This window comes from Zootoca vivipara, chromosome 7, assembly GCF_965207765.1.
Source record: "Zootoca vivipara chromosome 7, rZooViv2.hap1.1, whole genome shotgun sequence".
Lineage (NCBI taxonomy): Eukaryota > Metazoa > Chordata > Lepidosauria > Squamata > Lacertidae > Zootoca > Zootoca vivipara.
The window spans coordinates 13,318,207-13,345,214 of record NC_142590.1 but is presented as its reverse complement, the minus strand read 5'-3'; the positions used below and the strand labels follow the sequence as shown (position 1 = coordinate 13,345,214).

At 41.8% G+C, this 27,008-nt stretch overlaps 1 protein-coding gene across 1 annotated transcript in view; it reads right to left on the bottom strand.

The window, feature by feature from the left end:
- Nucleotides 1-27,008, bottom strand: part of CDC73 (cell division cycle 73) — a 105,395-nt gene that overhangs the window by 7,902 nt on the left and 70,485 nt on the right. Inside the window, exons 11-14 of the mRNA XM_035124183.3 lie at nt 8,103-8,160; nt 4,211-4,246; nt 3,918-4,005; nt 479-640 (exon numbers count right to left, since the gene is read on the bottom strand). Coding sequence (XP_034980074.1) covers nt 479-640; nt 3,918-4,005; nt 4,211-4,246; nt 8,103-8,160 — 344 coding nt within the window. The remainder of the gene's footprint in view (nt 1-478; nt 641-3,917; nt 4,006-4,210; nt 4,247-8,102; nt 8,161-27,008) is intronic.

Below are 27,008 nucleotides of genomic sequence, written 5' to 3'. Positions count from 1 at the left end.
AAACAGGGCTGCCTTCAGATGTCTTCTAAAAGTCAGATACTTGTTTATTTCCTTGACATCTGATGGGAGGGCGTTCTACAGGGTGGGCGCCACTACCGAGAAGGCCCTCTGCCTGGTTCCCTGCAACCTCACTTCTCACAGTGAGGGAACCGCCAGAAGGCCTTCGGCGCTGGACCTCAGTGTCTGGGCAGAACGATGGGGGTGGAGATGCTCCTTCAGGTATACTGGGCAGAGGCCGTTTAGGGCTTTTAAGGTCAGCACCAACACTTTGAATTGTGCTCGGAAACGTGCTGGGATTGTGCCAATTCGACACAGCCATGTTAGCAATCAAATATCCAATGAGAAGGTATGATGCCAGGGTGGTTATTTCCAGAAATGAAAGTAAGTGGACAGTACTTGGCTTCAAGGGTGCTGTATCCTAGCTCTCTTGTCAGCAGTGGGGAAACAGCAACAGCAACAAAACTTCACCCTCCCTTACCAATCTTGAGGCATAAGTTTTAGAGGCTGATCAACCACACGGTACGGTACTGTAACACTGACTGTAGTTCCACCAGGCTGCATCTGGTCTTTCCTTCTCTGTATTAAAGTTTCATTTTCTCGCTGGCAACCTTGCTTTTTCTTTTCATCAGATGGCACAAACCTTAAATATAAGCATAGCAAGAAAATAAATAGACTGGGACTAATTGATCTGGTGCAGTCAAGGTAAAAGCAGACATTATGTAGTCAAGAGATTAATCAGAAATTGGACAGAATCATGGGGAACCACTGAACAATGCAAGCTAACGGCGCCTCTAAATTGATCAAAATAACTTCAGAAAATCTCTAGACTACTCCAGAAGAGACAGACATGCATGCTATTTAAATGGATATTTTACACCACAAATGGTGTCACTAGAAATAAATTCCAGATGGATAGGTGTGTTAGTCTACGCCTGAAAAGTAACAAAAAAGTCCTATGGCACCTTATATACTAACAAATTTATCGCAGCATAAGCTTTTGTGAGCCAGATCTCGCTCTGTCAGATGTAGGTGGGCTGTGGTCCACAAAGATTTATGCCACAATAAATTTGTTAGTTTGTAACATTTCACAGGATTCAGTTTTTATTAAAGACAAGGATGACTTGGCAGTCTTGCAAAAAGGCCTACATGCCTAGGAGCCTAATCTTACAGCTCATTTTGGCTGCAAAGATGCGTTGTATCAACTGCTAGAATTCTCTCAGAAGAGAAGAAATCAAACTCTGTTAATTGACGTGCATCAATTCATTTACATATATTCAAATTCATTAACCCCACAGCTGCCAAAGTAGCAACAATGGAGTAAGAAGGAACTTTATCCCAGTTATTTGACATGTTTAGATGCATGGGAGATAATGTTCAGTAGTGCCATGGAAGGTAAACTTGAGTAAAAAAAGGAATCTGAATTAGATGAATCGGAGAGGTTTTCATGACAGCAACTCATTAGGAGCATAAACATGGTGAAAAAGAAATGGTTAGACAGCTCATTGCCAAATCCCAATACATACATACATTTTAGGTTTTAGCAATATAAACAACTGAACACAAATATCATATTCAAACAATGCATTTATTGAATTTCCTTGCTTTCAGAAGCAATAAATAGTTTCTTCTTAGGAATGGTCAATAGCAGTACAATTACTGACCAACGACTTCCTTTTTGAGCTAGTGATCAAGACAATCTCTCCCTTTTAAATTGAACACAGAAAGTGGACTATTAATATTCACATACTGATCTCCTTTGCATTATGAAAATTTTTAAAAATAAGTTTTTTGAAGGTTAACACTTATGATGCCTTAAACCTGGCTCTTTGATGAGATACCTGGAGAAACATGAAGAAGTAAGGAAAATATGAACTCCAGATCTGCTATATATGAGTAACTTTTCAATAAGAAGCAAACAAAACAACTTCTATTAGCTCAAGAAAATAAATCCATAAATAATGGCAATTTTGCCTGTCTATTTATCCGCCCATCCATCCATCCATCCATCCATCTCTCCACACACACCCCTTCCTTCATCATAAGATCTCAGGACAGTTTACAAAATAATGATGAGTGAGCTTTTTTTTTTCTAAACCCCCATCAAATTAGTTTTGTCCGCCTACAAATCCTAGTAATTCTAATTATCGCTGGAATTAAGTTTCTAGGAGGACAAATACAAAAAAATGTGAATCAGAATAAGTTTCTGAAAAATAATAAAAATAATTTTATTTTATTAATAAAAGTGCCAAAGCACAATTTCAACATTTTCGTGTGTATACACAAGAAAACATGGCATCTAAACGTTAGCTGACCCACGCCCCTCATTTTTAATTACTTTCATCTTAGCAGCATTTCCTTGAAAATGCATTTTAAAGCCTTCCATATTCTTTTCTTTAGTTCAGCACTATCTCAGTAACACTTCCTGCAATAAGTGGAGAACTATGACATTTTCCCAACATGGGTAACATGCCACTGGGTGAAGGCAGCCAATTACAAAACTTGAGAACATAACAATGGGAAAGTGTTATGCTCCAGGAATTCCTAACTAAGAAGCCAACCTCCTTTCTTGGTTTGGGACTCATAAGGGAAGAAATTGAAGTGGCAAACCACCAATAGACTTGGAGCTGACGTGGTTCAGTATTGTTAGGAGATGACTTATTTTTTTCATCCCCGCCGGGTCAAAGTATAATTCACAAATTTTAGGTAAGCAAAATATGGAAGGATACTGAGATGTTGGCAATTTCCCAGACTTCTTAAGTAGTATCATAATAAAAACAATGTGCTGTAAGAATTGCTCTTTTTTAAAAAAACAACAACACATACCTGTCACTTAGATCTTTATTAATTAGTTGTTCCACAGATGCTCTTACCAAAAAAAAAAAAAAAAAAAGCAAGGTACATTGTCCATACCATTTATGAAAATATGCCAGACAACTTGGATCATGCCTCCTATTCTCATCCTTGTATCTCACAGAGATAAAACCCACTGTGATACACAGAACAGAGAACAGGAAACACAGTTGGATGCACAAACTGATTTAAATGGAAGGTGAGATTTTCCTTCTCTAATTTGGGAGTGTAAAAATATACAGGCAGAGGATGAAAATTAGACTGCCAGTCATGACAGTCACACACTGATTTGCCAGACTACAAAGAAATGCTCCTCAAGGTCACAAATCTTTAGTGGCAAAACACTGCATTCATGGGATGATAAAGGGATAGGAGTAATAGAAGTACAGAAACAGTGGCAGCCTCTTGAGGACCATAAAAGACGTGCAGAAAGAAGGGAAGAACTTCAAATACAAAACCTGCAACTGTCTGATTTGCTCGCATTCCAGCTACCAAGTCTAGGAGAGAGATTCTTCTTGCAACACATTTTTTTATTTATAATTTTATTATTTTGATGTTGAAAACTTAAAACCTAAAGTATCACAACGTAAAGGAAAAAATTAGGAATATAAATAAAATTAAAATTCATACAATATATGAAAGCAGAGCCTATGCACACAAGGTTCAATCACTGTACTGATTTGTGAATCAATACATCAACCAACCTACAATACAACATGAAGTGTGCCTCAAAAGGCAAAAGGAAAGGCTGAAAACCTAAACTAATATTTTCTTTTTTTAAAAAAAGGCTTTTAAAAAGCAAATCCATATTTTTGTTCAAATCTGAGCGCACCTCTGGTGTCCATATGCTTTCTGCATGGAAGTTAAGAGGTTCTGTAGAACTCACAATCATAGTGTTGTTGTGTTTCTTCTAAGGAACCTTTGCTGTAGTCACCAATTTTGTCATAAACAAATTAATATACCGCTGATATAAAATAACATGCACTGTTTCTATAGTAACTTACAACTTAAGCTACATTTTTTTTTACACATGACTTTTATGAAGCATATTTTACTCAGCTACTTACTTTAGATCCTGCAGAAGATCTTTTGCATTGAGCATAGTTATTAAAGAGGTGGTAGCTGCTGGAATAATGATGATGGGTGTTCGAGATCCTGTAGAGAGATAATTAAAAAAACAAAAACAAATAGCAGATGTAATTTTAACAAAATGCCATTCTCATCATCATTATTATCCCTTGCTCTGCAGCTTAAAAAAATTATGAAAGAATGCAGAACTAATTGTAAATTCTTACTTTGTATTTCCGCATAATATAGGCTGTTTATGATTAAAGGGCTTATGAAATTAGAAGCAACTCACCTTTTTTCTGGTTTGGAGGTGGTCTTGCTTGGGAGACTGTGCAGAGGAAAAAGACACCACAAAATCATTGCTTTACATAACAAGTTTTGATTCAGGATAAGATTAGTCAAATTTATTAGTCTGGAATAATAAATCCTTAATTCACTTCCACGTGGTGCCACTTGGCTACTAGTTGTATTAATGTTGCAGTAGAAATGTAAGAAGCACTCACAACTCCTGTGATCCTGCATGAGATTCCAGAGCAGGCAACTAACAAGGTGGGAAACTCTATTTTCTAAATATTTTCAAATCCATTCTCTGAGAAACACTGGACAATGTTTTCCTCTTCTGAATCACAGTAGCATAGCAAATGCCACGACATTTTGTTCCTACAGTGTGGTGAGATTGCATCCTTAAGAACTTGTTCATAATTTCCTCCAGCAGGGGAACATTTGTGTCTGCACCAACAGTTACCAGGAAGGTGGATTTTATTCTAACCCAGGAAATTTAAGACTGGGTTTGAAGTTGGTTACAAATTCTGATTAGCAGTGAACTATTGCTAATACTGGTGAAGACATGATGAGGTTAAGGTTGTAGAGGGGAAATTTGTAAGGGGAATTCCGAATACTGTTCCCAACTGTTCTTAACTGATATGCCATCTTACAGTCTATGTTTATGGCAAACTGGTAAAGATTCTTATTAATATGCCTAGCTGAAGTTGCTACTGTAAGGGTATATTCTTAATTATTTTACCCGACACTGTCAGTAATAAAGGCAGACATAACACAATTTTAACCAGAGAATCTAATAGTCCGGTGGCTACTTTGGGTTTTAAGAATGGCTTCCCAAGCTGAATATGCAGAGCTTCCGGCAGTGCAGAAAGGAATTCTGATTGTATTTCTTAAATTATTTTGTATTGATTTGATACCTACGTGTTTTACTTAGCCCCTGTACACAACTGGCATACAGTACAATGAAAGAAATTGCCCAATTCAGCAAATGTTCAGATTCAAATGTACTTTGAGGAAGCAAATGAAAGCTCATCAACTGAACATGCAACAAGTAACTTTTCGGGTTTTACAAAAATGGAGTTTTACAAAAATACAACTCACAACTTCCCAGCACTGCGGGGTGGTGCAGTGTGGGTGACTACTCTTGAACAAGGGCTGAGGAAATCTCTTCCCAGTCTCAGCACCCTCACTGGGAGAAGATGAGCAGCTGGGAAAGGCAACTGCCCAATCCTAAGTATGCCTGAGGGACGGGGGTGGCGCTGTGGTCTAAACCACTGAGCATCTTGGGCTTGCCGATCTTGGGCTCTGTCTCAGCTCCTGCCAACCTAGCAGTCCGAAAGCATGCCAAAGTGCAAGTAGATAAATAGGTACCGCTCTGGCGGGAAGGTAAATGGTGTTTCCATGCGCTGCTCTGGTTTTACCAGAAGTGGCTAGTCATGCTGGCCACATGACCTGGAAGCTGTCTGCGGACAAACGCCGGCTCCCTTGGCCAGTAAAGTAAGATGAGCGCTGCAACCCCAGAGTCGTATGCAACTAGATTTAACTGTCAGGGGTCCTTTACCTTTACCTTTTTAAAGTATGCCTGAGGTTTGAAGGGACATGAGAGCAGCACCCTGCAGTGTTGCAACGTAAAGGGGCAACTGTTGGCTTAACCTGTTACACTTTAAGAGAACAGCTGCAGCTATATAATTACTTACTTTACTAAGTGCTTTCAGGATTGCGTCAACGATGACTTCAAATGTCATAGTACACTGCCTATGATACTCTGTTAAGATCCCATGATCATTGGTGGTACTGTATAAATATATAAGACTACTAAAGAAATTAAACCATTTTGTAGTGAAATCCTGAGGGAAGACTTTCTTTAGACGCTTCATGGCACTTTGCTTATTTCTTTGTACTCTGCAGGATGGAAGGTCAGTCGTGATATGGGCCACCCTTTGTACTGACGAAGGCCTGTGCAGGCCTTTCAGTTAATATGTGTGAAATCGCATCTGGCAGTGTGACCCCCATGTGCAACGGCTTATCCAGATGTATTTCTGCTCTTGCTATTTCTACCCTTTTCATATCATTGCCTGTCAGTTCCAAACACATTCTTATTCTCAACAGCCTGGTGAGATAAATATGACAGGCAGTATGACCTTTCTAAGCATAGGCACATAGCTGCAAAAATAACAGAACCAGTAAAGAATTCCAATACCATGCCACTCTAACAACATTAGCATACCCTCTTAAAATATCTTTTAGATGATGCTCATTTTAAAGCAAAGGCAAAACCAAACAAAAGCACCTATTCCTGCCAATTTTGCATCTGGAGAAGCTGAAAAGTGTATAGTCATTTCCATTAGGAGGGACAAGGAGTTGTTGCAATGAAGATGCCAAACAAATTGAACCAATTCACATTGAACCCCCCACCCCAATTATTTTATTCTCCTAACTTCTCTTTATTCTATAGCTAAAGGTAAAGGTTAGGTCCAGTCGCGGACGACTCTGGGGTTGCAGTACTCATCTCGCTTTACTGGCCAAGGGACAGCTTCCGGGTCATGTGGCCACCATGACTAAGCCGCTTCTGGGGAACCAGAGCAGCACATGGAAACGCCGTTTACCTTCCCGCCGGAGCGGTACCTATTTATCTACTTGCACTTTGACGTGCTTTCAAACTGCTAGGTTGGCAAGAGCAGGGACCAAGCAACCGGAGCTCATCCCGTCGCAGGGATTCAAACCACTGACCTTCTAATCGGCAAGCCCTAGGCTCTATGGTTTAGAACACAGCGCCACCCGCGTCCCTATTCTATAGCTACTTAGTACCTATTTCACAGCATTATTCTTTCCCCAGCCTGTCATCACGATCCAGTCACCATTTGGTGCTAAAAATACTTGCATGGCTTTGCAGTATTTACATAGCATCCATTCTTAGCATCAGTTCAAGAGATAGTTGCTGCTTATTGTCAACATAAAATGAGCATTTCTCAAGCGTTTTGACATCCACTATAGCTTGAATTTAAATAGCCAGACACGTGTTTTGCGCAGTGACCTTGGGAGCTGTAGTTCTGCATAGGGGTCTAGGGGCCTCTAACAACAGTCTTGGCACCCTCATCAAACTACAACAGCCATAACTTTTTAAGGTTCAGCAAACCAAACTCTATAGTACTGACATGCCCTGACTCAGGTTCAATCACCATTCACCACTGGAAATATATGTATGTCCCAGAGGTGCTTAGTGCAAGACATAATGGTTGTTAAAAAACCCTGTCTAACTAGTTATAGCCAGAGACCAAAGTATTTTCTACAACTAATGCATACTAAAATCAGTGCGGATTTAAAGCCAGGTCATGCATTTTGTGCTCTATTGCTTCCTGCGAACAGGACAAAAGAGCTTCTTGCTGTGAGTGCTTAAGGGTAAGGATACATACCACTCAGGTTAAGAGCCTGGATGGGTTAAAGAGTGAGGGAGAAAGGTCTTAAGATGCTCAAATGCCACAGAGTAAGAGCCTGTTGGAACAAAGTGGGGCTCTCTTTGTGTGTGAGAGAAAAAGAGTGAGTAGGCTGCCTTGGTGAAAAATGGGGTGGGAATTATTCCTAGACCATTGCTGGCTTAATTTCTTTGAATGTATTGCGTTGTTGGCATTTTTATCTAGATATCTGGCTAAAGTAGAAATTTTTATTTTTGTCACTGTGGTTTTTCCTTGTTTATCTTATGTCAGAATTGTTAATTTGTTGTTTATTGGCTCTGTTTATATGATTTTGCAATTTTTGCACATTGTTTTTCTCTTTTTATTTTATTACTTTGTTACCTGCTCCGAGTTTGAAAATATTTAATGAAAAGCAGGATATAAACACTGCAAATCAATTAATAAATAAATACATACACATGAAGTACAGATTTTAAAAAGTAGATTTACCTGGTCTTGGCACAGGCTGGGCTGCTGGGGTTTGGGTCTTCCGTGCCGAAGCTCCTTCCTTTAGAAAGAGGAAAGTCAGCCTTTAATATATCGTAATAAAATTTTTGATTAATGTACACGTAAACACACACTCTCTCTCTCCAGGAAAACGATTCAAGCAAATAATTAGTAAGACCAGCATCTTCTTCCAGCATCTTTTTACACAACCAATGTAATGTATGCTTTAGAAAGCCTGAAAGTTTTGTTTAGAGAAAAAAATCAAATGCAGATAAAAAGTTTAAATATAGCAACATCTGGACTCTTTATCTGAAGATGAGTGATGTCTACACTACATAAATAAAAAATGGTGACTCCACAACAAATGTGTTCTTTTTTTATATGGCCACAGTTACTTTTACACCATACCCACTTTTATGGTTGGGACCCCAGAGAGTTGACCATGGGTCAACAAAGCCTTTGACATCAAACAACGTTGGCCACGCCTGATTTTATGTCAACCATGGGACGCGGTGATGGCCACCAGTTTAGACAGCCTATAAAGAGAATCAGACAAATTCATGGAGGATAAGGTTATCAACAATGACTATATGCTACCTCAAGTACCAGAAGAGGCATCTATCTGAATACTAGTACCTAGGGTAAAAAGGTAAAGGGACGACTCTGGGGTTGCGGCGCTCATCTCACTTTACTGGCCAAGGGAGCTGGGGTACAGCTTCTGGGTCATGTAGGCAGCATGACTAAGCCGCTTCTGGCGAACCAGAGCAGTGCACAGAAATGCCGTTTATGTTCCTGCTGGAGCAGTACCTATTTATCTACTTGCACTTTGTGCTTTCTAACCGCTAGGTTGGCAGGAGCAGGGACCGAGCAACGGGAGCTCACCCCTTTATGGGGATTCAAACTGCCGACCTTCTGATCAGCAAGCCCTAGGCTCTGTGGTTTAACCCACAGCGCCACCCATGTCAACAGCAGAAAATGGCTATTGTTCTCATATCCTGTTTGTGGACTTCTCATACGTATCTGGGCTGGTCATTGTGGGGAAAAGAATGCTGGACAAGATAGCTAGGTGTTAATTACGGCTATGTTCCTCCTTTCATTCACTTGTGAAATGCCACTGGATAACTGCTGCCGATGTCAATTCAACTATCTACTCTCAAGTAGTAGTAGTTTGCTAACATAGTAATGTTTCATCACATGGGAAATGGGCAGATTATTTTAAAATTAATTAGTTGAAATAATTAATAAGCCATTTGTTACAAACTGCAGTCAAAAACTAAATGGTAGGCTGCTTCATGAACTGCATAGTAGGTAGCCCCTTCTCCCAATTATCAGTGAATGTCTTCACATGTGAAAGTCTTTCAACTAAACATATAGTCACAATTACAAATATCCAAAAACCTCAAAGCAGAATGCTCTCAAATGAATGCATCCATGACAAATGAGAAGCAAGATTATACAACATAAAAAATATTTCCATTTTGGGCAACAATCAGCTGTAAATGGGCCCGTAGATTCTAATATACAGATCTAAATAGGAAAACATTCAGAAGAACATCAAATGAAGTCGTTGCTTGTCAAATTGTGTGTCTGCAAGCAGATTACATCACCAGCAACTATGTTACAAGTACTACTGCTACACAGTTTCTATTCATTTTAATACAACCTGAATGGAATACAGGAAGGCAGCAAGTCCCACTGAACTGAATACAATTTGAATAGCAGCAGCATCTGGCAGATTACATCCTTGATTGAATTTGTATCCTTTTTATTTTTTACAACAGGTACTGTTATATGAAATCTGAATTAAATGTTCTCTCATGATAATTAAAACCCAATATGTCTCTTTGAAACAATCCTCTATGAGTCAAAGATACACAGTGGGCCACCTCTCATTCGTCCGGCTGATAAAGACTAGAATTTAGTTGAATATCTCCCTACAGAACTTCAATAAAACATACCTGATTAATTACATATGGTGAACAAATCATTGCTTGGCATACAACCACCAGCTTTTGCAATGTGTGAAGCACAACATCCAGTCTCCTTCTCTTTCACAATGGTATCACCCAGGATTTATACCTCTTTAAAGCAAACAATTTATTCCCAAATATCTACAACCTGCCAGTCATGAAATGACATTTTCCACAGGAAGCTGCAATGCTAGATGTGACAAATCATTACTTCACTCACACAACGCGGATCTATTCTCTACAGAAAAGGCATTTTACCACTGTTCACTCGGCTTAACTGGACAGTGCATATAGAATGCCTTGATTTTAATCAGTTAGCGGAAATGAATGAGCCAGGCGGAAGGGAAATTCACCACCACTCCTTTTCTGAAAGCAAGATACAAAAGTCTGTCTTTGGAAGGGAAAGACTTCGTGAATATTAAAAAGAAGATGTAATACTAAAGGTAAAGGGACCCCTGACCATTAGGTCCAGTTGCAGACGACTCAGGGTTTGTGGTGCTCATCTCGCTTTACTGGCCAAGGGAGCCAGTGTACAGCTTCTGGGTCATGTGGCCAGCATGACTAAGCTGCTTCTGGTGATCCAGAGCAGCGCACGGAAACGCTGTTTACCTTCTGGGTCATGTGGCCAGCATGACTAAGCTGCTTCTGGTGATCCAGAGCAGCGCACGGAAACGCTATTTACCTTCCCGCTGCAGCAATACCTATTTATCTACTTGCACTTTGATGTGCTTTCGAACTGCTAGGTTGACAGGAGCAGGGACCAAGCAACGGGAGCTCACCCCGCTGCAGGGGTTTGAACTGCCGACCTTCTGATCTGCAAGCCCTAGGGCTCTGTGGTTTAACCCACAGCACCACCCGCAGCCCCACAGAATACTAGAAGTTATCTGATTAATAAAAATCTGACAAAGCTCTAAGACTGAATATGGTGGCAGCTCCATTCATAGCTTAATGGCTAGATGAGTATTGCAAATGGTTGTGTATTGGGGCTGCTTTGCTACAGGGAAGGTTCAGCTAGTGCTGAACACAGCAACGTCTTCTAATGGAGTAAGTTGCCAAGAATATATTGTAACGCGCCATTGATTCAACTATCTGTACTAATTCTGGATGTAAGGATAGTTTAGACTTCCGAAACCCCAAAGGCTTGTGCGATGCAAACCCGGAGAACATCGCTGCCACCTATTCTTCACTGCCATTTTAAAGATCTGCCAAGATATTCCACTACCTCATGAAGCAGTGCCAGTGCCATTTTTAAGATGTCAAGGTTTGGCAAACCATTATTGGGGCTGTTCTCTTCTCTAGATCTTCCCACACCACCACTCCTAAGTCTAAATTTATTCACCCTTATAAACACATGTTTTGAACCATGCAGGGGGGAACCACTGGGGGGGGGGAAGAGATGGATAATAAAATAAATACAGAAAAAGCAACATTTCTTGGCCACTTTTCTTATGAATTAACACAAAGCGATTTACATTAAAAACCAGTTAGAAACAAAATAAAACCTAGAAGCATAGCAAAATAAATAAAATGCCAGAAAACTAACTTAGAATAAATATGACAGACCAGGCTTTTCAAAGCTGGTGCCCTCTAATCATCCCTGACCAATGGTCATGCTGGCTGTGGCTAATGGCAATTACAGTTCAAAACATCTAGAGGACACTAAGCTGCGATAGGCTTTACTAGAATGTTTCCAAAGAGCACGTATTTGTTGTGGCCCATTATACACACCAATGCTGAGAAGCAGATCACAAGTTCTTCAGAAAGGCATGCTGTTTCATAACACACAAACATCCATGCCTCAAGCATCCATATATGTCAGGTGCAACCCTGTTCAGTATATGATTCCCCTTCACATAATGAACTCATGAAAGGGGCTTAAGGCAGCCAGTTCAGACAAGGGCTGCAATTTGATCTTATTCACAACTGTGGGTGGCATGTTTTAGCAGTCTCGGAAGGGTTTCATTTGATGTTAACCATTTTATGGCTTTCTTGATGCTTGTTTTTAATTCTTCTGCCTCACCCGTCTGAGTTTTGGTCTCTTGAGAGCTTGACAAGCAGGGACTACAACACCACTGAAGCAGTGCTAAACCCTGGCACAAATGTCCCCCCTCCCCCACATAATTAGAAAAGCTACATGTACACAGAGCAATTCAGGAAACTAAAGCCTTTTGCTCCAGCAGCATACAAAATACGGGGTTGCATGCAATGCTAGCGAGCCATGCTCAGAGCAGACCCACTGAAGGTAATGGACATGACTAATTTAGTTTTAGTTGCTATTCTCTCAACAGAATGTAGCTGGATGCAACCTGAAAATTGTACTGTCCTTATAGCTGGTCTGTCATATACACCACAAACCACCAAACCAGCAAGATAGGAGAGCAGAGGAAAAGAAAGACAATTCTACTGTTCTTGGACAATGTGGTGCCTGAAGTGTACTCAAGGTGCAAAACTGCTACCAGCTATATATTGCAATTATAACTTATATGAAATCAAATCATCTGGGAGAGCCACACTCATACTGCCCAGAAAGGAAGCAGTCATATACAAAGTCAAACTTTGTCTACAGTGACTGGCAACAGCTGTCCAGGGTTTCAGGCAGCGGTCTCGCCCAGCTCTACCTGGAGATGCTGGGGTTTGAAATATTAGATTTTCTGGGTGGTGGCAGGGGGGGTTGCAGGGGACTGCAATGGGAGGAGGAAATGAAAGGTTTATTACTTTATTTTTTAAAGACGTATATCTCACATACTTTCAGAGGAACTCAAGACACCTAACAAGTCATGGCATGTCCAGACTTTGTCCGCATCAAGCTGCTTGTATTGTTTTCACCCTGGTTATTTCCCCCCTAGATGTGTGGCAATATTTCTGTAACACACAACTGCAGCACTAGCTTGCTTAGTGTACACAAGCAAACCACTGCCAAGGTTTTAAAAGAGCTCCCTGCCTTAAAGCAAACACTTTCTGTTTGCAGGTTTAGATGGTTAGGTTTAGACTTCTCAAGAGAGCGGAATCTATAATGAGGTAAACTGAGCACTGCTCCTCATCAAGAGGGGAAGGAAAGAAAGCAAATTGCTTTAGGTGGCAAATGAAGGACACACCTTTCTCCCCTGCTACTACACCTGCTTCCACACACAACCATGACAACAGCTGCTGCTGACCATAGCTGCCAAGTTTTCCCCTTTCTCGCGAGGAAGCCTATTCAGCATAATGGGATTTCCCTTAAAAAAGGGGATAACTTGGCAGCTATGCTGCTGACCGCTGGCTATTGTTTCTTTGAGCTGGCTTTTGGGCACCTGGATGAAACACCTCATTCGATTCCTGGGTGGAGTAAGCTGCCACTCAATAAAAAAAGAACGGAGGGTGGAAGAGCACCAAGCTGCTTTATGAGTTCCTTGGAGCTATTAGCTTTCCCTGTACTGATTCTCCCTCTCCATTCTTCCAATTGGCTGGAAGGAGAAAGGGAGAGGACAGAGCATCATGAAAACCAGCACTGGAGACTGTTTCACTGTGGCTGTGGCAGTGGTGGGGACACGGTGCTACTTACCACCTTGCACAGTCAGATGCCTAGACATGGCAGCTGCAACAGAAATGGTTTGCCTGTTGCTGCTAGCAGAATCTGCACAGTGTTTGGGGCTGGCCAGTAGCTGCATGTCATCCGCCTGTCCCCAGCAGAGCTAGGTGTGTGTGCGTGTGCTCTTTTCCACTCAAGAAAGCTAATGCACAAGGCACCAGCATTCCTGCTGGATTGCAGTTTAATTGCTCATTGTTGTCACTCTGTTTGCTTTACTTCTTCCCTCTTGATGAGGAGTGGGTTCAGGATTCTGGGTTTCCCTTCTCATTACGCTTTACGGAGTCCCTTCAAGTTGCACTTGCTAATTCCATCTCCCCAACAGCCCTCCAAATCCTAGCTGCTGTCTTGGCATTTTTCCAATATAAAGAAATAAGTAAGAGAACATTCCCCAAGGGTCCCCCGCCTTTCCCAAATTTACTGCTCCCCCCCTCCCGTCCACCAATTGCTCTGAATAGCAGCTTGCCTGCTTTTCTGGAGAGCTGAGCAATGAAACACAAAAGAACAACACAACTTCCTTCTCCTTTCATTTCACTTGGCTTTCTCCCTCTACACAGCATTCAAGTTTGCAACAAAAAAAAAAAGTGCTACTACGGTATGTTGGGGTGTGGGGGAGGAAGGCTTGCTTCAAGGTTAAATCCAAGTAGGACCGCATCCTTCACTATGGAGTTGAGAGGGGAGGGAAATGACATGATGACACCATGGGAAAAGTGTGCATGCAAATGAGGTCATAGCCAATAATTACAATTGCCACACACAACTGCCAAGGGAAGTGGCCCTTCCAAAAACATGAATAATTTGAAAATTTCAAATTAATCAAAGATTTCAAAAAGATAAAAAAATGGCTTTAATGGAGAAATTATTAAATTAGATAAAGGGATGGGAAACTAAAGATGAACAAACAAAAGAAACAATGATAAGGTGGGGACAGGATCTAGGGAAAACGATGTTGGAAAAATGGGAAAATTTGTGATAGAGAGACATGAAGTTTACATCCAACTATGATTTAAAAGAGATTCTATTGAAAATGCAATATAGGCGGCACTTAACACCAGAAAAATTAGCAAAAATGTATAAGGGAAGCAACAATTTATGTTGGAGATGTCACAGTGAAACCGGTACATATATACATATTTGGTGGTATTGCAAAGAAATTAAGAAATATTGGGAAATGATCTATAAAGAATTGAAAAAGATACTCAAATATTCTTTTAAGAAAAAGCCAGGGTTATTCTTATTGGGAATGTTGGACGAGATCTCAGCGAAAAATAGATGTATTCTAATGTATGCGACAACAGCAGCCAGACTACTCATAGTGAAGAATTGGAAGAATGATAGAACACCCAGCAAAGAAGATTGGCATATAAAAAAGATATCATATTATAATTTAGCAACAAAAATAGCATACATTAAATGAATAAATGGACAAAAAAGGATAAAGATTGGAAAGGTTTTAAGGATTATATAGCAGGTTTTGTAGAGAAGGATGATCTCTCAGCAGATTTGTGAAGGCTCAAACAAATGAATATCAAAAAGGGAAAGTATGGATACAGGTATATATATGAATAAAGAACATAATTGTGCAATATAAGAAGGGCTGAAAAGCACTATGGGGTGAGTGGTGGGAAGGGTGGTGGCGGTGATCGTAGGGGTGGAAGTTGTTTGGGAAGAATAAATTGTTTTTTCTGTTTTTTCTTTTGGGTATTTGATTCTTTTCATGTATTTATTAATTATTATGTATTTATTAATTATTATTCACTGATTTTTTTTGGTTTTTTCTTGTAATTCTTGTATTTTTGTAATTATGAATTTAAAAACAAAATTTATACATTAAAAAACAAAAACAAAAAAATGAACGAGTACTTTGACAATGTTATTCAGAAAAACCCACCCTTAAGACAAGACAGAAATGTCCTGCATAATTACTTCTCTAACTAGTCTGTTGTACTACATTAATTTTTCTGCTCAAACAACTTTCCATATTTCCAGTGATCAACCATCAGTTGCATATCCCCTGCTTGTTTTCCATTGCATTTGCGTGTCGAGACCCTGCAACCACCCCCTCAAGGTGGAATAAAACACTAAGACATAGGATATAAGGTTAATGTTATTGGGCAAATTTTGGCCACAACTTTATTGGTTACAGAATGTGAGCGGTATTGGCTTAGGCATTGAGTAAACCAGGCTATATCCGACTCCTGCCTGCTGTGCAGGAAGTCTGGTAAGGGTAAACCACCGGTAGGGGGAGCCTCGATGATGCAAACCAACTCGAGCTCATCCCTGGGTTCCCAAAGGGGTTGTGGCATGGCCCTAGTCCCGCCCCAGACTTCCGACAAGATCCACACCCACGTATTCCTTTAACGGAATACCCTTAAGCATGGAGGGGCAGGTATGGCCAGACCTCCCCTCCCCCATCGTAAGGTCACTCAATGCCTAACCGCAAAACCTTACAAAGTTGTGACGATTGCTATGAGGTAGGAGAAAACCAAATTGGCTGAGCCAATTTACCAAGTGGAAAAATTCCTACCAGGCCCCTTCAACGGCGATCAACCGAGGTCCATAGCAAGGCCATTGACATTAAAAACCTGCAGTAAGGGAGGGAGGGTGGGAGATTGAGGACACGAGCAAAGAGGAAGCCCCTCGGCTTGCGCCTCTGTTTAAATGGTCCTGGCCACGCCCCCCCCCCAGCCAGCCGATTGACCGGCTGGATGATGACACGGCCAGGCTCCTCCGGGCAATGCAGAGCAACGTCCCCGCCCCCGGAGGAGTGGGTGGTCACATGGTCCACCGCAACTCCTCCCCACAGGTAAGTGGAGTGGACTTTTCAACTTTAAGCCTCCCTGCAGCTACAGCTACACACAGGAATGATGACAATGTGCTGCTACCAACTCAGATGCCATGCTGGCCTGCACATGGGAACAACTGCATGTGACTGGCAGAAACAAATTGATACAGCCACAGCCCTCATTTATGTTCATCGGCCCTCCATTACAAGGTGTAGGAGAACAGAACATGGAGAGGGAAATATTGACTGGGATCTTTGGAAAGGGGCTATAAATTGTCATCATGTGCTAGCCACTAGGATTCCCACTCAGACTTTTACTGTTTTCTGGGTTTCCAGCAAAAAGTGATCACAAACTTCCAGGGTTTTCTCTGCAGCCACAAAGACTACGTAGCAATTTGCTTTAAAACAAATAATGAAGGAAACAGATTAAGATTCTGCTTGGTTTGCCAAGTGCATTGTTCCACATGCCATCAAGCAGATGCAGCCAAGAAGGTTTCTAAAGCCCATGACTGATCACCCAGTACGGTCACAGATATCGCTAAGCTGTTCCCAGATCCTTTGCATATTTAGGTCTTGGATGGGCAAAAACATCTGAACCCTCCCTTTCCTTTGTCTTAGATGCATGCAATCAACTCAACTTAGTGGAAGTGTTTTGTTTTTAAAGCCAGGCATTTGGACAACACTGTCTCATTTCGTGTGTACAGGTTCAGATGCAAAATAAGCCACAAAAACTGCATCCACGCTATTTCCTGCTGCCATTAGACTTTCAGTGTCAGTTCTTGGCATTGCTCACAGCAGTCTAGCTCGATCTTCCTCGTCCTTTCCTGGCACCAGCAGAGCTATGGGAATGGAGGGTGAAAGGAAGGACAGAGAGAATGGAGCCTGAGGCTGTTTCTCTCGCCAGGACCACATGAGCTGAATGAGGTGACAACTGAGCGCTTCTAAGCTAGACAGAAGCTTATGCCAGCAGCAAGGAAGAGAGCCACTGTCATGAAGGCAGAGGGATGGGGATTAAATGCAGAACTTCAAGGCAAGGAAGAGTTGGAGAGGAGAATTACTTCTGTATGTTTTGTTGCGTGCACCCAAGCGACAAGAAACCCCAGGGGTTCCAGTGCTTACCCCAGGGTTCCGTTTCCTGGGAATGTAGGTCAATGGAGACGGTGCGGTCGTTAGGATTCAGTTTTATTTATACATATAAACAGACTGATGGAAGGGTTCACAGTGTTAACACTCCAAAAGATCTTGTCTCTCCATTAGGCTTCCAAGATCCCCAAACCTGAGTCTAGTTTCCAGGGCCAACAAACACACACACACACCCTTGGCCTATTGCTCTCCATCCTAGGATGATGTGGCATCTAGCCAAGTAGGGGTACAAAAAGGTCCAGCCATTTGTCTCCATGGCAACGGAGCTCACTAGGTAAGATGCTGATGATGGGTACCTAGCTGAACAGCAAAAGAAGTGGTTTGGCCGGTTCAGCTGTTTTCTCTTATAAAGTCTTTTTTTCCAATCAAGAGGCATACAAATTTTATCAAATAAATAAACTTGATAGATAACAACACTATGACAAAGCATGATGGACATTAAGAAACTGCATTAGCATTCTTCTGAGGTAAAAACTGGACGGGTCTGTGCCTTGGTCAACCCTCCCAGTCCCTGCTGCTAAGGTTTTAAATAGAACAGAACCTTTATTCTTTGTGCATGCTGATAAGTATGGTAGTATTTCATGCAATACTTATTACTTTGCCTAAGGGTCTGTTTATTTCTTGTTTGAATGCATGTGCAAAGAGAGGCTTGTGGGCTTTGAAAAGCCAGACAAGATTCAAATCCCAGAAGGGCAGTAAACATCCTACAAGAGCATGATTTTTTGTTTTTGTTTCGTTCAAAGGCTTGTGGGACAAAGCAGTAAAGGCATGGAGGGATTTCTAATTTTGGAGCTTGCCAGAGGAGTGCCATCACTCTTTTTTCCCAAGGTTCTAAAGGCAGGTGAGGGGTGAGGTTGCTCTGCGAAAACCGTGTGACTGGAGAACGGATAGGGAGGAAAGCACAGGAGAACAGGTTAATATGACAGTTTTAGTTCTCTGATAATAGGCCGGAAAGAAAGCAAAGGGATTGGGGAGGGGCAAGTAGAACAGGCTGGGAGAGAATGAGATACCGTGTTTCTCCTAAAATAAGACACGTCTTATATTTATTTTTCCTCCAAAAAAAAAAAAAAAACACCACGGCTTATTTTCAGGGGTTGTCTTATTTTTTATTATTGTAAGGTGGGCAAGGCAAGAAAAGAAAGTACTGTACCGGTAGTGTTTTGCAACTGGGCTTCGGGGCTCGGCACGGTGCGCTGCACACTGTGGCTCTTGCCATCGGGGCTCAGCGCTGCGCACGCTGCGGCTGTTGCCGGCTCCCGCTCGGTTGGGGCTCGGCTCTGTGATCGCTGCGCCTCTTGCCGGCTCCCCTCGGTCGGGGCTCGGCTCGGCGAGCGCTGCACCGCTTGCTGGCTCCTGCTCAGTCGGGGCGGGCTGTTGCTGGCTCTCACCGGGTCCCGCTGGATTGGGCTCGGGGAGGCTCAGGGAGGCCTGTTGAAGGCTCCCGCTGGGTCGGACCTCGGCTCGGCGAGCGCTGCGCCTTTTCCGGCTCCCGCTCAGTAGGGGCTCGGCTCGGCGCTCTTGCCGGCTCCCGCTTAGTCAGGGCTTGGTGCGGCATGTGCTGCGCCTCTCACCGGGTCCTGCTGGGTCGGAGGTCAGCGTAGTGCGCTGTTGCAGGCTCCTGCTGAGTCGGGGCTCGGTGAGCGCTGCACCTCTTGCCAGCTCCCGCTCAGTCATGGCTTCGTGCGGCGCGCGTTACGCCTCTCGCCAGGTCGGGGATCGGCACGGCGCGCTGTTGCCGGCTCTCCCGGGTCCTGCTGGTCAGCCCTCGTGGGGTCCTGCTTGGTCGGGGCTCAGCGCGCTGTACTGTCGGGACCTGCGGCTCTCGCGGGGTCCTGCTGGTCGGTTCTTGAGGGGTCCTGCTGGTCGGCTCTTGCCGGCTTCTGGTCAGTCGGGGCTCCACGTGGGACACGCTGCTGGGCGATTTGGCAGAGCAGCAACATCCGTTTCCAGGCGCCAACAGGAAACTTCCTTTTCCTTTTCCTTCCCTCTTCCTCTTCCTTGGCGCCATCCAGACCTGCTCCCCCCCCGGCTTATTTTCGGGGGATGTCTTATATTTTTTTGCCTTTAAAAGATCGTGCCATGGCTTATTTTTAAAGCCCGTCTTATTTTAGGAGAAACACGGTATTTGGAGGAATAAGAGGGAGGAAGGTGTGCATGAGAGAGTATTCAGCCTCCAGTGATGGCGGGAGGAGAAAGCTATAGAGAGGACAAGGAGTTGGAGGGGGCTCAGGTGAACTCTTGTCACAGGGAAGCTGCAGCGGATGCCAATGCCGCCATGGGAGGCCCCACCCACAGCAACTTAAGACTTTTTGTGACCTCTTCTGGCAGAGAATAAAGCTTGTTCATCATCAGAAGGAATTCTTCTCTTTTGCTGGCCTTGTCCATTCTGTTTTGCACATCCTGTCAGGGATATGTACTCAGGGAAGGGTACTCTTAGGTGGCCTTGTGTAATGACTGCCTTGGCTCATTTGGGCATAAGAAAATATTTTAAAACCATTTACTTCCAGGCAGTTCCACCTGCCCCTCTCCAATTCCTTCTCTTTCCTTCCTGTCCATCACTAGAGTAATAAAACTGCCATATTAACCAGTCCTCAATCACTATCTCCCCACATGCTATCACACTTTTTTTTTATCAGTGCATGTTAAGGAGGTTAGAAAGGGAGTAATGAAGCTTAGAGAGAATTCCTGTTCTCCTACTAATGGTTTTAAAGGATGAAAAAAAAGTTTAATCTGAATTAGATAAATGAGGAATTTCATTTCGCACCCTAGAAGCAGGGCTCTGGTTGCCCTTCTGTGATGTTGCAAATTTTGTTTGTTTGTTTGTTTTACAGGTGATCATACAACAGGGATGCACACCAATTTGGAAGTGCAAAATAATGCAATCCTCACACTACTGTTGAAATAATATAATTGGGGCTAATGGCACAGAGAGAGAAACAAAGGATTGATTCATTCACTAGCTGCAAATACAGAAGACTCAAGGGAAGACCAAAAGTTTATTCAGTCACTGGCACTTTCTAGTTTTATAATGGGCACACAGAAAACTGCCATTTGAATGACATTCAAGTACATTTTAAACAAACCCAATGCAAATATTAGAAACAGCAGGAAAAAGCAACCAGTCAGGACCAAAGGAAGGTAGAAATTGGTCTGAGGAGATTTAAGTATTAATCATAGAGAGAATATTAGACAATAGAGAGAAGAACAACAGCAAAAGGAATCATAATGACCAGTAAAAAAAAACCCAGTGTAAATATATACAAAGAAAACACTATCCTGTCTTTATAAGTTTTTATGCAGTTTGGCACATACATGATGCTGTCACTATAATTAATATCTCCACAGATCAAAGCCCACTTTGATGTTTCTGGTCAGTGCTTTTTTCTCCCCTTTAAAAACATTTTTTTCTATCCTCTTATATTATTAAGCAATGCATGCAAGTGTGGCGCATAAACCACTATACTGCTGAATAAGAGTTTAATTTTCTCTCTCTTTGAAATGTTCAATGCTGCTGCAGGTTAGCCTCCTTTCTCCTGCTGTGCTGAATTGAATGAAAGTTTCATAGTTCCTTTTAGAATGTGAGAGAAGTATTTGTGACAAGCATGAAACACCACCAAGGACTGCCACCAAGTTTGGTGGGGAAGGACTGTACAAACCAGAAGGTTGCGCTGTGTGAGGGGAAGTGTCCCTTCCATACACCTGTGGGGCAAATAAGGGACTAGAGTTCGAAATTCATGAAATCATCTGATGATTCAGGAGGAACCTGCCACAAGGTGAGGATAATGCCACACAAACCTGGAGGGGTCTGGAAGTATGAACCACCCCTGAACAATTGTGCCTTTTATTGTAGAAAAAAGTACATGATGCATGAAGTGTTGTGCGTTGGGTGGGGAGTTACACTGTTTTTAAAACTCTCTGGGGTGCCCCGAAAGTGAAGATTTAATCACTATCACCACATTTTGGCAGTGCAAGGCAAAAAAAGGTAGCCAGAATAGCTTTGCAAGTAATGCTAAACCTTGAAATAAGTCCATAAAGGGAACTAGCCTACATATATGTAAATTAGCACTCAATGGCCTAAAACAGACCAACGGGATACCTCTCTTGCTCTAGAGGGGTTGGACAGGCAGTTGGTCCCTTACTTTTCCCGCCCCGACCTGGCCACAGTGATGCATGCGATGGTCACCTCCAGGCCTGACTACTGTAACTTGCTCTATGTGGGGCTGCCCTTGAAACTGTCCCAGAAACTCCAGCGGGTGCAGAATGCTGCAGTGAGGCTCTACATGGGGTCCTTGTCATGGGAGAATATTCACCCAGTGCTCTACCAGCTGTACTGGCTCCCAGTGGAGTATCGGATCAGGTTTAAGGTGCTGATTTTGACCTTTAAAGCCCTATGTGGCCTAGGACCCTCGTACTTATGGGACCGCCTCTCCTGGTATGTCCTGCAGAGGACCCTAAGGTCCATGAATGATAATAGCTTAAAGGTCCCAGGCCCTAAGGAAGCCAGACTATCCTCCACCAGGGCCAGGGCTTTTTCAGTGACGGCTCCGACGTGGTGTAATGTTCTGTCCCACGAGACTAGGGCCCTGCAGGACTTGATCTCCTTCCGTAGGGCCTGTAAGTCAGAGCTATTCCACCTGGCCTTCAATTTGAATTAGCTTGACCCTCTATTCCCCTTCCCCTTTTCTCTTCTATGAAGAAACCCTTTCTGGGACGCCACATTTAAATTCTTCCCTGATCTCCTTGCTGGCCCTAGTAGGACCAACTTGACCAGTTAGCCCTGGTGATCATTTGATGTCTACCGACTGGGTCCCCCCCCTCCCCAAAATGACCCCTGAATTTTATTGATATTGATGCTGCATTTTATGTTGTATTTTATGCTGTTTTTATAGTTGCATTTTAATCAATGTTTTATATTTGCTGTTAGCCGACCTGAGCCCGGTTTTTAAATTGGGAAGGGCAGGGTATAAATAAATAAATAAATAAATAAATAATAATAATGATTATTATTATTATTTAATTATGCTGAACTGTCTCAGTTGCTCAGTGCTAGGATAATGCAACAGCACAAAAACCAAACCTATATGGAGTGACTCTTAAAAACATCATGAAAGATAACTATTTGATGCATTCTTCACTTTGACCTCCCGTTTACAGAAACTTGGTTTATTTACTATACTGATAATAGACAAGAAAATTATTTACTATACTATACTGATAACAGAAAATGCTCAGCTAAGAATAAAAAAAAACCCTTGACAATCACAAAGCAAACTGCTCAGTTGATCTTTCATCCATTATTGCTCAACGCCACAGCATGAATCCTCATAGTAAATACCACTGTGCCTTTGTTTACTGTTTATCAACAAATGAGAAAGTGAACAATACGTTTAAGTGATACAACTTGCTGGGAAGGAAAATAAGGAAGGCAACAGTGACACTTGTGGCCATCCCTAGATTGTCATTGTGGTTAGGGGTAATTTGTTTTTACATTCAGTTCAGGCAAACCTTACGATAAGAAAACAAATGCCACTCACTTGCAGTCATTAGCTAACCATGTACACATGGCACACCTACAGCTCAGACAAATTGGCACAGCAATAGAACTAAAAAGGAGAGAAGTAAACAGTAGTAAAGGCTGACTACCGTTAAAAGAGTTTTAAAACTTGTACAAAAAACACCAGCCTGTAAAAGACAGGTGTCACCATTGTTTGTGAATGGTTTGCATGCTTTATATGACTGGGCTTCAATGCAATAAACACAGAGGCAAAATTTCAATCCTTCCTCAAATGCTTGTTTCATGTGGACAAACCAGGTAACTTAACTGTGTACACATGCCATTTGCACTCAACAGTGTCGGGTATGTATTTTGCTATTTAAACACAGGTACTGTGCCAGAATTTTAAAAATAATAATCTATTCTGCCTTGGAAAATGATTCTTTGACTTGGTTACAGAGTAACCAAGGGCAATGTTAAAATATGAATACAAGAATCAGTTTTGAAATGTCTCTGTGTGGCCAAGATACTATCATTTTGCTTATTGAGAAAGTAGGAATCTAATCAGATTTTATCGTTCTATGAATAGCAGAAACAAAGACTCTGTTCAGACATGCTTCCCCTCCTGTTCTGCACTTAACGAAGAGGAGATAAGAAGCTCCAGCTTCAATTTAAAACCAACCACAGTTCCCCATGACACGCAAACTCACTAGGCTGTTAGAACAAGCCACTTTTTCAGGTTTCAGATTCTGATCTACCATCACTAACCAGCTTAAATAAACCAGTTTCCTGGTTTGGATGGGAACTTGAAAATATTGAAAGTAGATAGAACATTCACAGTAGTGTGCATAAAATAATACGGGTGAATATTTCAGAATATGCTTCTAGCAACTTTGTAGCAATAGGTCCCCAATTTATTACCATCCCTTAGGAAGTACTACAGAGATTATTAAGAAACAATTCCATCTGCAGGCTTAAAATTTAGATGAAAGATGCAATACAAAAGGAAAAAGGAATGGAGAGGGACAAGGAAAATAAGCGAATTCAGGTCCAATTCTTATAGTTGGTGACCAGCTGGAATAGCTGCTGAGGAAGTAGTTTAGAAACAAAATTCTTTATGGTTTCAAATAACTAGGGATCTGCCAGACAGATGTGCTCATCTCAACAAAAAGGTCACAAGTTCTATACTAATTAAACCATTTTTTCATACTTTGACAAAATCGTTTAATGGTGCTATATAAATAAAGATTGTAAAACAGAAGGTACTTTAAGCAGGATGAGGCACAAGCAGGTGGTCCCTGACACTTCCTATCCAAATTATAATCTCCCTTGGTTTGTCACAATCACTCCTTTAAAATATAAAGCCATGCTCTTGCATTCAAGTCCCACACTATTACATTCTTTCCTTGAGAGGCTAGGGTGCTCACTGTAGCTCTCTAGTCACACAGCTGTTTCCCTAGAAGAAATGTGTTGGACAAGCTTACTCCACTAGCCTGCGCACCCTAAGTGGGCTATAGTTGGATGAGGAAAAACAACTATTTTTGTTGTTCCATTGTCATCATTACTGGATTCCCTCAAGAAGAGCTCTAGCCAACACCTGAAAAATGAGAATCTTGTATATTAAATGTTTAGGAGGCTACATCTCTGCCTTGACAATGAGAACAAGAGAGATGCAATTCAATTGTAAAAATTACATGAAGAACACTTTCAAACAGGCCCGGCCTAAGACCTTTTGATGCCTGAGGCGAAGGACAAGGTGGCACCCCTTCCCAAATTCATTTACAGAAGCTGACTGGTCTGGCGGTCAAATCTCACTCCATCCTTTGTGGCTGGATAACATTCTCCACCACACCTGGGGCAGCAGCCTAGAGATCAAGGAGCCCAGGAGAGGTCATGGGCAACAGAGCGGGCAGAGCTGGGGCCTCTGGAGGAATAGACAGAGTATCCGCCGCCTAAGGCGGCTGCCTCACTCTGCCTAACATAGGGCCGGCCCTGCTTGCCAAGAAGCAAAAATTTGGCTTACTGTTTTGTGATTTGTTTGGTTCAGATACAATTAGGATGGAATTTGTGAAAAAAATATTAAATTACTTCATAACGTTTATACACGGCTTGATTGAGAGGGAATCTTATGCCAGCAGAGCACAAATGTCTTCTGTCTGGTTTCTTCTGCCATTGCAACACCACACTATACAACCCACAATGTTTAGTAGGACACACACTATGCAGAGGCTTTTTTTTGGAGAGTACGCAGGGTTGCAAGGGGGATGAAGGAAAGGAAAAGACCCTCTTTGTAAGCTTGCCTTCCACTTGTGCAAAATTCTAAAACACAGCTGCAACTTGCAATAAAAATGTTATATATGAAAGTAGACTGTGGTCACTTTCACACAAATTATGACTTCAAGAAGCCCCAGAACTACTGTGAGATTTGAGGCAGTGCATACTTTGACTATCACTTCAGGGCGTTTGAATATTCCTAAAATAGAACAGTTGCACTCTGCAATAGTTATTAACAAGTGATCATCTGACCATGCCCTAAACTATCCCCAGGATATAATCTCTAGGAACAGCTCAACTGCAAATGGTCTATTTAGTAAAATAAGCATTATAAATGTCATTCCTGAAAATTCAGGACAATGTTACATTTTCAGTGGACTGTCTAAATTCATGCAAGCTAAAGAAAACAAAACAGCCCATTTTCTTTTTAAAATAGGAAAGCAAACTAATCTATCCATCTCTCTTGCTTGAGAGAGCTGTGCATTTCTCAGTATTAACAAAAAGCTTACCAGCAGATTATAATCAAAATACACAGCTTTGTTAAACATTGATTCTTATTTAGATATTGCCTTAAGGTTATATCATTGTTCGGCTACCAACACTGACCTTAGTGAGCTCAATTATTTGAGGCAAAAGAATATTCTATTCCTGAAATATGCACATACATATTGTGTTGGATGACAAACCCATTGTTCAAAAAAGCAGCTCTCGTCAAAGGAACAAATTTATTGCAAATTAAACCCTCCCAGACATTGGGGTCATAACTGAAATCAAAGGGTATGGAAAGCATGAAAAACTCTCTGCTTCAACTCCGTTACTTCAGTCAGTATTCTTCTACATTTAAAGTTTATTGGGGTTAATCAATAACCAAGCTCTGAATGAAGGGAAAATGAAACACTATACATCCAAAGCATTAGAGTCTCAATGACCCCAACACAATGAAAACTTTAATGAACAAGACAATGGCGTCCTTGGCTTGACTGAAAAGAAAAAGGCAGAGTTAATCTTCCCCTTTTTATTTATTTATAACAACACTGAGGTGGTTTTCTGTTGAAGAAAAGGTACATGAATGCCAGTTTTATAAAGAGAAGTGTAAAGGCAGTGGCAAAGTAAATATCTTCATTTATATTCATTCACTGCATCCTGTCCCACCTATAACACAGGAAAGGGCCCCCAAATTCCTTTACTCAGGAATTCACTTCTAGTTCCAATTAAGAATGGACTATCTCTACATTTGTGATGAGCTAGATGGGAATTCAGAAAGCTTTCATTATAAAAACAAAAAAAGAAACAGCAGCAGATATCTGGCCCCTGAGGTTCATGGGGGAATAGAAGATAATACACTATAGACAGAAATCTCAGAATCATAGAATTGGAAGGAACCCCAAGGATCATCTAGCCCAACCCCCTGCATTGCAGGAATCTCAACTAAAGCATCCATGGCAGATAGCTATCCAACCTCTGCTTAAAAAACTCCAAGTAAGGAGATTCAACATCCCAAGGGAGACCATTCTACGGATGAACAGCTCTTACTGTCCCAAAAGCTTTTCCTGGTGTTTAGTCAGAATCTCCTTTCTTGTAACTTGAAGCCATTGGTTCGAGTCCTACCCTCTAGAGCTAGAGAAAACAAGATTCTTCCCTCTTTCCATGTGACAGCCCTTGAGATATTTGAAGATGG